The 13,835-nt window shown below is 37.6% G+C and overlaps 1 protein-coding gene across 1 annotated transcript in view; it reads left to right on the top strand.

Annotated features, from left to right (window-relative positions):
- The window catches only part of PFDN1 (prefoldin subunit 1), a 60,577-nt gene that overhangs the window by 342 nt on the left and 46,400 nt on the right, over positions 1-13,835 (top strand). The window contains exon 2 of the mRNA XM_010388132.1: positions 2,785-2,951. Within this exon, the coding sequence (XP_010386434.1) occupies positions 2,785-2,951 (167 nt within the window). The remainder of the gene's footprint in view (positions 1-2,784; positions 2,952-13,835) is intronic.

Here is a 13,835-nt window from a genome sequence, read left to right as displayed (position 1 = left end):
TCTAGAGACATTTTGTTGCGTTTGGAGGCTTCAGGGACTCACTTTCATAGTAGGAACTAAAGAGAGCATTTCAAATGGGGGTGCCTTCGGACCCCTTGCCTGAGTTGTGGCATCCGTAATTCTGCCTCATTTGCTTTGAAAAACTCCAAGTCCAACCTTTGTTTTTAGGCCGTTTATTCGGTTCTATTCGGAAAACCAGGCATTGTAACAGCAATGTTCATTTCAGGATTTTGGCCGCCCCCCCCCCCCCGCCTTCTTCTTTTTAAGTACTTGTCAAAAAAAAAAAAAAAGAAAACAAAACAAAACCTTCTTTTGAAGGACTTGTCAAAAAAACAACAAAACCAGTAAAGTTTTCCAAATAAAACCGGTATCAGAAGGAATTGGTTTTCCTGCTTTCCTCAAACAGTTGCTTATAATGTGTTGTTACTCATATTTTTGCTGTCTAAGAATGATCAGCATTCTAACACCACTAATGACCCCAAACCAGTATGCTTTGTGCGGTGGGGTGGATTGGAAAGGACCCTAGAATTTATCTATTTTAAATCTACTTTTCTAGAAAAGGAACCAGTACTAGAAGAGCCTGTCAGAGGTTGGGACTAGAATCCAGTATTCTCTGTCTTACCTCACACTTTTTTTTTTTTTTTTTTTTTTTTTTGAGACGGAGTCTCGCTCATCGCCCTGGCTGGAGTGCAGTGGCGAGATCTCGGCTCACTGCAAGCTTCGCCTCCCGGGTTCATGCCATTCTCCCGCTTCAGCCTCCAGAGTAGCTGGGACTACAGGCGCCCGCCACCACGCCCGGCTAATTTTTTGTATTTTTGGTAGAGACGGGGTTTCACCGTGTTAGCCAGGATGGTCTCGAGCTCCTGACCTCGTGATCTGTCCGCCTCGGCTTCCCAAAGTGCTGGGATTACAGGCGTGAGCCACCGCGCCCGGCTACCTCACACTTTTTTGACCACTATTTTGGGTTCTTCAGATGAGCAACATCTTAGTTAAGACTGCCTCTCTGGTCAACTTGTGCAAAGGAAATAGGACAGTCGAAATAGCTGTTGCTTCTAACAAATGAAGCTTTTATTACGGTTCCGAGGATATTATGTGTTTGTGTCTTGCTTTTGTTCTTGTTTTGAATCTTGTAAATTTAGCTCTTAGGTGGAGTTCTCTCATCTTTAACAGTATACTAGCTCATCTTTAACGGTATACTAGCTTCCTTAGCAAGCTGTACAGAGCAGTCAGATAATACCTGGAATTTTACATTTCAAAACAAAATTGTGTATTCTAAAAATTTACCTTTTTTTAATTAAAAGTACCGATTTAAATCAGGGTTTAGTGAATGGATTTTCCTCCTGGTACTTTTGAATTTGTTGCTATATTTGAAAAATGTGGACAGTGAATGCAAACTAAGAAAATGATTACAAACTTAAACTGAATAATTTTGACAAATGATTAATTTAAAAACTTTAAAGGTTTTATCTTTTTTTTTTTTTTTTTTTGAGGCGGAGTCTCGCTCTGTCGCCGGGACTGGAGTGCAGTGGCCAGATCTCAGCTCACTGCAAGCTCCGCCTCCCGGGTTTACGCCATTCTCCTGCCTCAGCCTCCCGAGTAGCTGGGACTACAGGCGCCCGCCACCTCGCCCAGCTAGTTTTTGTATTTTTAGTAGAGACGGGGTTTCACCGTGTTAGCCAGGATGGTCTCGATCTCCTGACCTCGTGATTCGCCCGTCTCGGCCTCCCAAAGTGCTGGGATTACAGGCTTGAGCCACCGCGCCCGGCCGGTTTTATCTTCTAATGTTGTTACAGGGTCCTTTTTTTGGGTGGAGACAAATAGGACATTTCAGGCCCCTCCCCTTCTCCAAAGTAAATCTTTCAGAATCTTACTAGTAGGTGAAAACAAGGTCACAATAAAAATTATGTAGTAACCTTTGCTGTACATTGCAGTCACAAATGTTATTATTAAGGCACAAATTTGACAGCATGTGAAAGTCATTCCAGGCACTTCAACAAGAATATCCAAGAACTGTTTATCTTCCAGTTGAGTAAGTGTACGCAAGGGTCAAATTTGGCCTGATGCAATTATTTTGCCAGTGCTTTGCATTTTTTCTATCTTTTTTGGTCTTCCTCTTAAAAATGTTCATATTATGAATATTACTATAAACAATGGAATAGAAAGATTGCTGAACAAAGGGGTTAGAAGAAACGTCTTTAAATACACCTTCCTTTCCCTCTAATAGTTGTTCAACCTTGTGCAAGCCACTTTTATGTCTTAACTCATTTAGTTACTTAATTTGTAAATTGTGGATGATGAAACTGCCAATGCTAACTCATGGCATTATTGAGAGGCATAAATTAGATATTTATTATATTTCCTCATTAATATTCTTATATTAATATTTCCATATTAATATTTCAAACTAATGTGAGAAAGTGCTTTGAAACCTAATTGTGCAATACAAATGTAGTGAGTTATTACTTTTATGGTTCTTGTTTTGAATCTCTGGGTTTCATCCTTGACTATTGCATTTATTTCTTTTACTACTCCTTGAATACTTGCTACTTAATATGGTTATTATTTAATGTGCATTTGTTTTACTTCACACTGATTGTATCTTCTGATGATTGTAAATTCAGTATTTAGTATGGTGACTTGTTCGTTTACAGTTATGTTGACTTATTGATATTTGGTAAATTTCACAACTTTGGCTAGCATGTTTTGTTTTAATATATTTGGATTTGACATAAATGTTTCCTGTAAAATATTTAACCTACTAAATCATGGACTTGTTTTTATTAGGCCTTCACAGAGCTTCAAGCCAAAGTTATTGACACTCAACAGAAGGTGAAGCTCGCAGATATACAGATTGAACAGCTAAACAGAACGAAAAAGCATGCACATCTTACAGATACAGAGATCATGACTTTGGTAGATGAGACTAACATGTATGAAGGTGTAGGAAGAATGTAAGTAAAATGTGTCTTTGATGGAGTTATTTTGGGAGTGCTTTTGTCCAAATTAAATAGAATGTGTTCGTCTTAAAACTTGGGTTAGGCCAGGCGTGGTAGTTCATGCCTGTAATCCCGGCACTTTGGGAGGCCATGGTGAGTGGATCACTTGAGGACAGCTTGGCCAGTATGGTGAAACCCTGTGTCTACCACAAATAAAAAGATTAGCTGAGCATGGTGGTACTTGCCTATCGTCTCAGCTACTTGGGAGACTGAAGCAGGAGAGTCACTTGAACCCCAGAGGTGTGCCCACTGCACACCAGCCTGGGCAACAGAGCTAGACTCCGTCTCAAACAAAACAAAAAAAAACCTCGGTTTAAAGTATCTTTTTTTTTTTTTTTTGAGATGGAGTCTCGCTATATCACCCAGGCTGGAGTGCAATGGCCCGATCTTGGCTCACTGCAACCTCTGTCTCCCGGGTTCAAGCGATTCGCTTGCTTCAACCTCCTGAGTAGCTGGGATTACAGGTGCACCCCACCACATCTGGCTAATTTTTGTATTTTTAGTAGACAGGATTTTACCATATTGGCCAGGATGGTCTCCAACTCCTGACCTCGTGATCCGCCCACCTCAGCCTCCAGAAGTGCTGGATTACAGGTGTGAGCCACCACGCCTGGCGGGTTAAAGTATCTTAGAATTAACTTTGATGATTGTCCAATTAAATGCTTTCTTTTTTTAAAATGAGGAGCTGAACTTCAGGTACATTAATTAAAGTGTTTAATTTTAGACTTCAAAGTCCTTTTTTTTTTTTTTTTTTGATACAGAGTCTCGCTCTGTTGCCAGGCTGGAGTGCAGTGGTGTGATCCCGGCTCACTGCAACCTCCACCTCCTGGGTTCAAGCAATTCTGCCTCAGCCTCCTGAGTAGCTTGGACTACAGGTGCGTGCTACCACACTCAGCTAAGTTTTGTATTTTTAGTAGAAATGGGGTTTTACCCTGTTGGCCAGGATGGTCTCAATCTCTTGACCTCTTGATCTGCCCGCCTTGGCCTCCCAAAGTGCTGGGATTACAGGCGTGAGCCACCGTCCCTGGCCTTGAAGTACATTTCTTAAGTGCTTACTTTCCTGTTCTGTCTATGATTACATACTTAAGTGTGTAAGTTCAGTAATAAAAATGATTTATCATGGAAAATGTTTATAGCAATATTATATTGTATGTGAAGAAGATTTATTTAAGTAGGTGCAGTTTTAACCTCCTCTTCCCTACTTAATTTATTAGGAGTGATACAAATCGTAAATCTTTCCGATATCTGATCAGTGTTATAAAATAAAAATAAAGATTCAACTGTCATTTAAATACACTCATTCTGGCCAGGCGTGGTGGCTCATACCTGTAATCTCAGCACTTTGGGAGGCCTAGGTGGGTGGATCCCCTGAGGTTAGGGGTTTGAGACCAGCCTGGCCAACATGGTGAAACCCCATCTCTACTAAAAATACAAAAATTAGCGAGGCGTGGTGGCGCACACCTGTAATCACAGTTAATCATGAGGCTGAGGCAGGAGAACCGCTCGAAACTGGGAGGTGGAGGTTGCAGTGAGCTGAGATTGCACCATTGCACTCCAGCCTGGGCAACAAGAGTGAAACTCTGCCTCAAAAAATAAAAAATAAAAAATACACTCACTCTAAGTGTCATGCGTTGTTCTAGTAGGAGGACAACTCACATGTGAGAAATCTAGTAAATTATTTTACTTTTGTTTGTTCTAATTAATACACAATTAACTTCATACATTTCACTTTTTTTCCTTTTAAAAGCATATTACCCTTGTGAGAGAGAACAGGTCTGCTTCCTATTCTTTAAGCAGAAAAGAAGGAATGGAAAAGCCCTTAAGTACAGGTCACATTCCACTACAGTGAGCTAAAAGGAGAAGACAGATTTTTTTTTTTTAAGTTGGGGAGGTACAGGAGGAGGGTTTTTTCTGGAATTTGGTCTTTGAGTATTACTTAGTAAGTAGACCATTACTTCAGGTTTGGAGATCTTTTAGTTAGAATGGAATTTGACCTCAGTCATGGGATGACTTGTTTTGTGATTGATTTGAAGAAAGAATAACATGTGCAAAATTTAATAATGGCTTTGGAATGACATCATGAGAAGTAGACCCTGCTCATCACTGACTAATCCATATCTTTTTGGTTCAGAATTAGATTATGTTAAATTGTTCATCTGATTTTGCTTTCTCAGAATGAATAATATAGCACAAGTAAATTTTATGTCCACGCTTATTTCATTTTAGCTTAAGAGGATAAGGATCCCAATTTGAGAGTTTGTTACTGGGACACAAAAGAATTGGGATGAGAACAAAGTAGAACTCTCGAATATGTCTGTGTAGTATGAAATGCATTGTTGGCATTCACTACAGGATAATTTTATCCTTAATGTGAATATCCTTAGGTCTTAAAACAGTAATGCCAGCTTTATTAACATGTTGTACTTGGATTTCACATCACTGCACTAGCCTTCGTTTGCAACAGCTAAAGAATTCCTTTTTCAAAATAGAAAAACCGTTTCACTCCCTTTGGGCCTTTGAGCTACAGTGAAGTTTTAATTTTTAATTAGAATAGTTTCATTTATTAAACGTTCTACAGAAGTGTTAGGAGAGTTGTTTTTTGTACATATTGTCCAAAGTGCTACAGATAGGTTGTTTTCCATACAAAGAATTTTAGAGTTTAAAGGCTAGGATATGAATTAATTAATGGTAGAATGGTATTATTTCCAGAAGGTTTATTTCATATAAATTATGTTTCTTAAAAGAAGTGTGGAGTTTTAAATGTTTGAATAAAGTTGAGCTTCTACGTGATTTCAGACTTCTGTTTTAAATTTGACTTTTGTGCTGTCTGCATCTCACCGGGAGTATGAGTTTGACCCTGCATTGTAGGGGCATGTAAGGTGAATAGCGTTTGTTGTTTGGCTAGCGTATTAGTGCCCTGAGAGGAAGAAAAGACTTGCTGAGTATTAGTCTGGTCATGAGGATGTTCTCTTTCTTGATGCTAAACCTGAAATATCTATTTCTGAATTTATAGTCTTGAGTAATTTTGGGTATCATTGTGATTCACTTCTTTAATTCTAGTCTTTACCTTAATTTGTTTTTTTCTTTTCCTTGTTGAGTGTTATTTGGGAATTCTGATTAGAATATTACTTTTTCCCAAAGTTTCATTTTAAAACCACAGATAATAAAATCCAAAACTTCATTTTTCTTTTAGAACCTGCGGTGGATTTTCCCATTGCTGAAATTCAGGTCTCATTGCTTCTTGCCTGGACTTTTATGATAGCATCTTAACTGTTCTTTCTTCCTGCCTTCATTCTGTCTGTCCAAATCCATTCTTCACTTATCTGCCAGAATTAATCACGTTAATATTCTTCATAAAATCCTTTGTTCATCCTCTGTTGTTCACAGGATAAAATCTAAACTTGTTGACCTTGCATTCATGGTTATTCGTAATCTGTTCTTAATTTACCCTTTGCCTCAGGTCCCACCACTTTCTTTTTTCGGGGTTAGGATAGCATGTATATTTCATCTCATGGACCTACCTTCTACTAGTTTGTGTTACGTGTTGAGAAGAATTTTGAGATGTCAAATGGGTTTTAAACATGCTTTAATTGATTAGTGATGTCAGTTACACAGTGAGGGTAGAAGAGTAGTAGCACATGTACCAGAAATTGTTATCCTACCCTTGCCACATAGGTTTCCTCACACATGTTATGTTTTTGTGCTTTTTTGCTTTTGCTTAGTCTTTGGAGAATAACATTGTGCTTGGCTGGCAATATTCCTTTTTTACTTGTGAAATTCTCATCCTTCAAAACATAGCTCCACTCTTACTTTGCCTCTGAAAATTTTTCCAGCCCCTGGGGCAGACTCATTCACTCTTTCCTTGGTGATAGCAGGGCTTTTGTTCCTATAGCTAGTAAAGCACATTGAGTGTGTAGGTGTGTTTAAATGGGTCAGTCTTCCCAACCAGATTGTCAGCTCTGGGAGACCATATATATATATATTATCTTTGTTTCCTCATTCTCAGTATAATGTCTGGCACAAAATAGCTGTTAAATGTGTATTGATTTGAATTGAATCTTATTCTTTTTTCTTGCCTAAAATAACTTTTTTCTTTTGGTTTCTTAGAAAAAAAGTATTTTAGAAAGTGTCAGACACTTAAGAATGAGTTTATTATCCTATTTTAATATATGATCCATGTAAGATGAAATTATAAAAGTAACATATTTTGACTAAGGTCAAAAAAATTATATCTGCCCAAAATCACGTCCTCTGATCTGACAGGATTAATTCTTTATTAAATATATTGAGAAGGTTGTCTAATTCTAAATACCAGCCAGTTGAAGAGATACTCAGAACTGAAAATACAGAAAACTGAAAGCTTCAAGATTATGCTTGAGGGTAGTATAATCCTTAGAGAATAAAGGCTATTTTATGCATAATAATATCAATATATTTTTATCCATTTTACCTTCCTCATCTTCGCATAGAATGTAAGTCAGAGGTTTTTTTTAGGGTATGTATTTAGTAAACAAATCATTGCAGGCCCAGATATCTTTCATTTCATAAGAATGGACACATTTTGTAGTGTTAAATACCTCTTATATATGGCTATTTTTGGTTTAAAACAAGGAAAGTCAAGCTACAGGATAAGAGATGATGAATTGCTATATACTGTAAGCTCTGAGTATTTGTTGCTCAAAGCTATATTCCATCCAGTCTTTTGGCATGTTGCCAGCACATTTTAGTTCTCTTACTTCATATTCTTTAGAGAGGCTGTTATGTAGCCTGATACTACTACCACCAATTTCTGGTTTTGCTACTTAAGCTGTTTGTGAGCTGACCTCACCATACTGCTTTGAGAACTATGATGAAAGTTACAACTGGGGAATGATCTGTCTGAATATTTGGAAGTGTTTGTCTTTGCATCTTTCTAGCATGCACAGGAGGGAATAGACAAATCTCAAATGTTATGTGAATATTTCTTGTATATATTTTTCACAGATAAAAATGTTTATAATTGCTTGTGTGTGGGTTTTCTTCCTTTTCTGCCTTGCATGGTAGAGGATAGGAGTATTTTAAAAATAAGAATTACATTTGAAAGTGCACATAAATGACATTTGACCATACTAGTGTTTGAAAGGACCATCATTAGAATAAATGTCAAACTTATTTTTATGAACAATAAGTATGATCCTAACCCTGATTTGATGTCAAATCTATTATTTGAACATCCTTTTTGCTTGAGCATTACATAAATAACATTTCTTTTTTCCAGAAGAGACAAATTAACTTTTTTTGATATAAGAGGAACTTGAGTAGATTAGCCTTTAAAAAGAACAATTAGTACCTTTTTAAAACTTGAACCTAACTAAAAATAACTTTGTACCATATTTAAACTAATTTAGAGGTATGCTACCATTCTGTGGGTATTTTTTACATTTAAGGAACTAAGAATGAACAATGGTATAAATCTGCCAACTAGATAAGTGTCTAGCAATGCAAAAATTTCTGTTTGGGAGCAGTGTTACTATTTCTACTTGTTGAAGTAATTTAATGGTTGATCTCTAATGGTAGAAAGATCCAGAAATGTAGAACTTAAGATAAATGTGGCATGAGTAGAAAGTGAAACAGTAGGTGTATTCCTGATAGGTAACAAATTAAAAAAAAATCTAAATAGTTAAGCAGTTTTTCAACTGTTTAGGTTGTAGAAATCTGAACTCTTTATGACAGCTTGGCTGAACTGCCCTTTGTTTAAAATGTTATGTTGGTTTTGTTGTGATTGTACTTGTTAGTTTGGGTGTTGACCTATAATTTGAATCGTGGCATTTAGTAAAGGTGGGATGAAATATTTGCAGCTTCCCTTAGTTATGTTAAATATTAATAGAAAGGGGTATGCTCATGCTGCTTCAAGTTTTGCAACCCTTTTACAATTTCATGTAGCTGTAGAGTTGGTCTTCCAGTCAATCTGAGGTAATTTTAAAACTGAAGAAATGGTCATACTATATTTTATTACTAAGAGATTAGGAAATGAAATTTTACAAATCTTAGATTAGTAAATATTATTGATATTGTTGATAAATACTGTTGATACTATAGTAAAAATAGTTGATATTGTTGCTCTCAGCAGAATCAAGTTTGGATATTTTATTTAGTGCATACTACAGGGAAAAAAATAATGTGTGAGATTACTTTTGGTGTGAGAGTCATATTGCAAATGCAAATTTATAAATTCCTTTTATACCCTCTTTAAAGGTATTAATCTGTATTTTAGAGAAAGTGAAGCAAAGATAGTTGTCAAAAGTAAGATGAGATTATTTTTTAGATTAAAATTTTTCTTTTTAGATTTTTCTTAAAGGAAGAGAAGTTCTTGGTGTTCAGCTGCTTTTACTAATAGAACATGACCCACCCTTCTTGTGTTTTTATACAGAGCCATTTAAAGTCATGGCTTTCATTGCCCAGAGTTCTAAGGGAAAACAACAACAACTTTTCCTGTTTGCAGGGAAAAACGACTTCAGTTTTGTTGACGCTGAATATGTATATAACCCCAGATGGGCACACTCTCCTCTTACACAGATTTAGTACTCTGGGGAGAAGAGATTTTTAAGTAATATTCTTAATTTCCTTAAGTTGTCAGTGATTTAAAAGCTTGATGTTCATTTTTAAGTAATATTCTTAATTTCCTTAAGTTGTCAGTGATTTAAAAATTTGATGTTCATTATAACTCTGCTCTACTGCTGTCTAGAATAACGTCACTGTTTTTGTGCCAGAGGGAGTTAACAAACATTTGCGTAAGAATTACATAGTCCTGTTTCTTCTGCAGATGAGTACTTTTTAATAATTCTTTCCCTGCTTCCCCTCCCATATGCCCCAGAGTCTAAAGATTCTCACCAAAACACAGGAAATTAATTTTGAAAATGTTATGTTAATTAGATGTCTATTGTTAAAAAAGGGAAAAGAAGTCTGTTATCTTGGAGAGTACAAACATACTAAAATAAACTTGTTATGGGGTTACTTATTTTAGGCTTTGGACCTGTTTTAAAAACATAAATGTAATTGATTCATTTAGCTACTTGGTGGACTTTGCTTGCTTCTGCATTTCCTGACATCAAAAGACCTGGCCTTTTTTTTTTTTTTTTTTTTTTAACTGACAAAGGATTAAACAAAATCAACCTTTGTTGTATGAAAAGTGGCAGTCATTTTCAGGATACTACAGTGTTTTCCAGTCGATGATAAGCAACTGAGCGAAAGGTGAAAAGTACCATTTGCTTCCTGTTCCTATGTAAAAAAATTAAGGTAGCCGCAGTCTTGAACTGTTACTTTGTCACTGAGGAATTGTGTGCTGTAACTGACTTAATTAGCTGAATTTCTCCGAAAACAGTCAATTTTAAGCCGTAACAAGAATCTTCTGATTTTAGCTGCCATTTATCTCATAGTGCAAAGTTAGGAATAACTTACTATCTAATCTGAGAGTGAGAACTGAAATGTTGATGTCAAGGAACATAATCTACTTAATGAAATATCCAAGAAGGAGCTCAGAAAAATACTGACTTAGGTGAGTCAGTTCATATATACGAACACATACTTGGTAATGCCTTTTGTCATTCTTTTTTTTTTTTTTTTTGAGACGGAGTCTCGCTCTGTCACCCGGGCTGGAGTGCTGTGGCCGGATCTCAGCTCACTGCAAGCTCCGCCTCCCGGGTTCACGCCATTCTCCTGCCTCAGCCTCCCGAGTAGCTGGGACTACAGGCGCCGCTACCTCGCCCGGCTAGTTTTTTGTAGTTTTTAGTAGAGACGGGGTTTCACCGTGTTAGCCAGGATGGTCTCGATCTCCTGACCTCGTGATCCGCCCGTCTCGGCCTCCCAAAGTGCTGGGATTACAGGCTTGAGCCACCGCGCCCGGCCTTGTCATTCTTTTTTATTTCTAATATCAGGAATTGCTCTTAACTGCAAATATCCTTTACTCTCGTGAAATAATTAGGATTACTAGTGTGTTACATGTACTATTAGTGCCCATGCTTTTGTGAAGAGTGTATGCTTATTTTATTTATATAATTTAAGTTCAAATGGACCTGTCTGGGAGAATGTTATTTTATTGTCCTGGCCAGGAACTCTTATTAACAACTCTTGTTTTGCAGTAGATCAGTTGTCTTGAAATGAACTAGATTACTTGGAGGCCACTATCCTTTTTGCTTTGAAGAGGACTTAAAATATTCTGAAACCAAAATTTGTACAGCAACAGGAGCCTAGTATCAAAAATGTATCTTTAAATAGATAAGAGCATGACTGCCCTAAGCCCAACCTTTACACTGGCTCAGAGTAAAAAGATTTGAATCACAATATGCATCCTGTATGTGTGTGTCTGACTGAGACTTTGGCATTTGTGCCCAAGTATATTTATATTTCTCTATGACATTCTGCTTTTGTACCAGGAGTACTCTGCTCTCTATCTGTCCTCTAATACTTATTGGATAGTAATTTTAAAATATTTTATCTATTGCTATATTTTAACTTACTAGTAAAATAAAGATCATATCTTGGAAAAAATTGTGGAATAACTCACTGCCTATATGTGGAAATGTTTGGGGTTTGATGAAGCCAGAGTAAAAGTAGTAAACATCAGAGGTGCTTACTTACCGGAATACTTAGAATACCAAATAGTAACCCGAAATAAACATCATGTTTAAAATAGATTAACATACTACTGCTTCAATAGTTTTGATTTAAAAATAAGCAGTAATTTTTAATTAGTAAAAATTGAACATAGCAGTGTGTGTTACTCTACTGGAACAAGGAATGCTTATATGGGATTGGGTTCTGGAAGGGACAATGATTCTCCAGTAATTTCAGTGAGTTCTCAGTCCTTATCTCATTCGACCTATCAGTAGCATTTGGTCCTGTTGATCTTTCTTCCTTGAAGCACTTTCTTACCTTGGCTTGCAGGATACCACTTCTTGGTATTCCTGCTACCTCACTGTCCATTCCTTCTCAGCCTCCTTTACTATCTTCATTTCTTTTGCGTCTGTAAGTATTAAATTGACTTTGGACTTATCCCTTGGATTTTTTTTCTTTTTCTTTTTTTGTCTATATGTACTCAGTCTCTTAATAATCTCATCCAGGAGTGTCTCTAAATGCATTTTTTTTTTTTTTTTTGAGACGGAGTCTCGCTCTGTCGCCCAGGCTGGAGTGCAGTGGCCGGATCTCAGCTCACTGCAAGCTCCGCCTCCCGGGTTTACGTCGTTCTCCTGCCTCAACCTCCCAAGTAGCTGGGACTACAGGCGCCCGCCACCATGCCTGGCTAGTTTTTTGTATATTTTTTAGTAGAGACGGGGTTTCACCGTATTAGCCAGGATGGTCTCGATCTCCTGACCTCGTGATCCACCCGTCTCGGCCTCCCAAAGTGCTGGAACTACAGGCTTGAGCCACCGTGCCCGGCCTCTAAGTGCATTTTTATGTACTGACAACTCCCAGATTTTTAATCTTTAACTTAGTCCCCTTCTCTGAACTCCAGACTTGTATATTCAGCTGCTTACTTTACATCTTCATATGATGGTCTAATAGGCATCTCAGAATTAACTTGGCCAAAATAAAATTTTCGCTGTTTACAAACAAACCATCTCCTCTCTCAGTATTACTAAGTGGGTTTTCCACCCTTCAAGTTTTTCCAAATCTTAGAGTCACCCTTGGCCCCTCTCTTTCAATCTTTTTTTTTTTTTTTTTTTTTTTTTGAGACGGAGTCTCGCTCTGTCACCCAGGCTGGAGTGCAGTGGCTGGATCTCAGCTCACTGCAAGCTCCGCCTCCCAGGTTCACGCCATTCTCCTGCCTCAGCCTCCCGAGTAGCTGGGACTACAGGCGCCGCTACCTCGCCCGGCTAGTTTTTTGTAGTTTTTAGTAGAGACGGGGTTTCACCGGGTTAGCCAGGATGGTCTCGATCTCCTGACCTCGTGATCCGCCCGCCTCGGCCTCCCAAAGTGCTGGGATTACAGGCGTGAGCCACCGCGCCCGGCCTCTTTCAATCTTATATTTAGCTCATTATCAAATACTATTGACTCTATCTTTAAATTTTGTTCAGAATCTGAAGACTTCTTACCACCACCCTGGTCTAATTTACCATTGGTTGATGGCAATTGCTTCCTAACTAGGCTCTTTGCTTCTGTCCTTAACCCTTGGCTGTTTTCAACTGATCAGCCAGAGTAATCCTTTTAAAATGTAAGTGAAGATCACTGTAGTCAAATGGCCTCCCATTTCATCAGTGAAAAATACAAAGTCTTTTGCACTTGCTAGTTTCTCTGCCTGAAATCTTCTTCTAGGTGTCTCCATGGCTTACCCTTTCTCTTCCTTCAGGTCGTTTCTAAAAAGGGAATGAAGCCTTTCATGACCATCCTATTTACAAGTACACACCTAACCAGCACCCACACTTATTTGCCCCTTGTTGGCTTTATTTTTCTCCATCGTACGTCACCATCTGGTGGCAATGATACTATTTGCCTTTCTTTTTTTTCCCTTCTTCTACCCTCCATGGTATCCAATGTCTTTCTTAAAGAATCAGTATTATTGAGTTATAACTTGTATAGAATAAAATGCATGGGTTTTAGGAATACAGTTGGGTGAATTTTGACAGATGTAACCACCCCAATCACGATAAAGAACATTTTCATCACTCTAAAAACTTTCTTGCTTCTTTCAACTCAATCCTCTCTTTCCTTAATCCTGGCTCCAAGCTGCTGCTAATCTGATTTCTATGACTGTAGATTAATTTTTTCTGTTTTAGAACTTTATGTAGATGCAATATATAAATGGAGTCATTATAGTATGTACTTTTACTGAGTGTAATGCTTCTGAGATTTACTCATGTCATA

Source organism: Rhinopithecus roxellana, chromosome 3 (assembly GCF_007565055.1).
Source record: "Rhinopithecus roxellana isolate Shanxi Qingling chromosome 3, ASM756505v1, whole genome shotgun sequence".
NCBI lineage: Eukaryota > Metazoa > Chordata > Mammalia > Primates > Cercopithecidae > Rhinopithecus > Rhinopithecus roxellana.
This window is presented reverse-complemented; position numbering and strand designations above follow the sequence as displayed.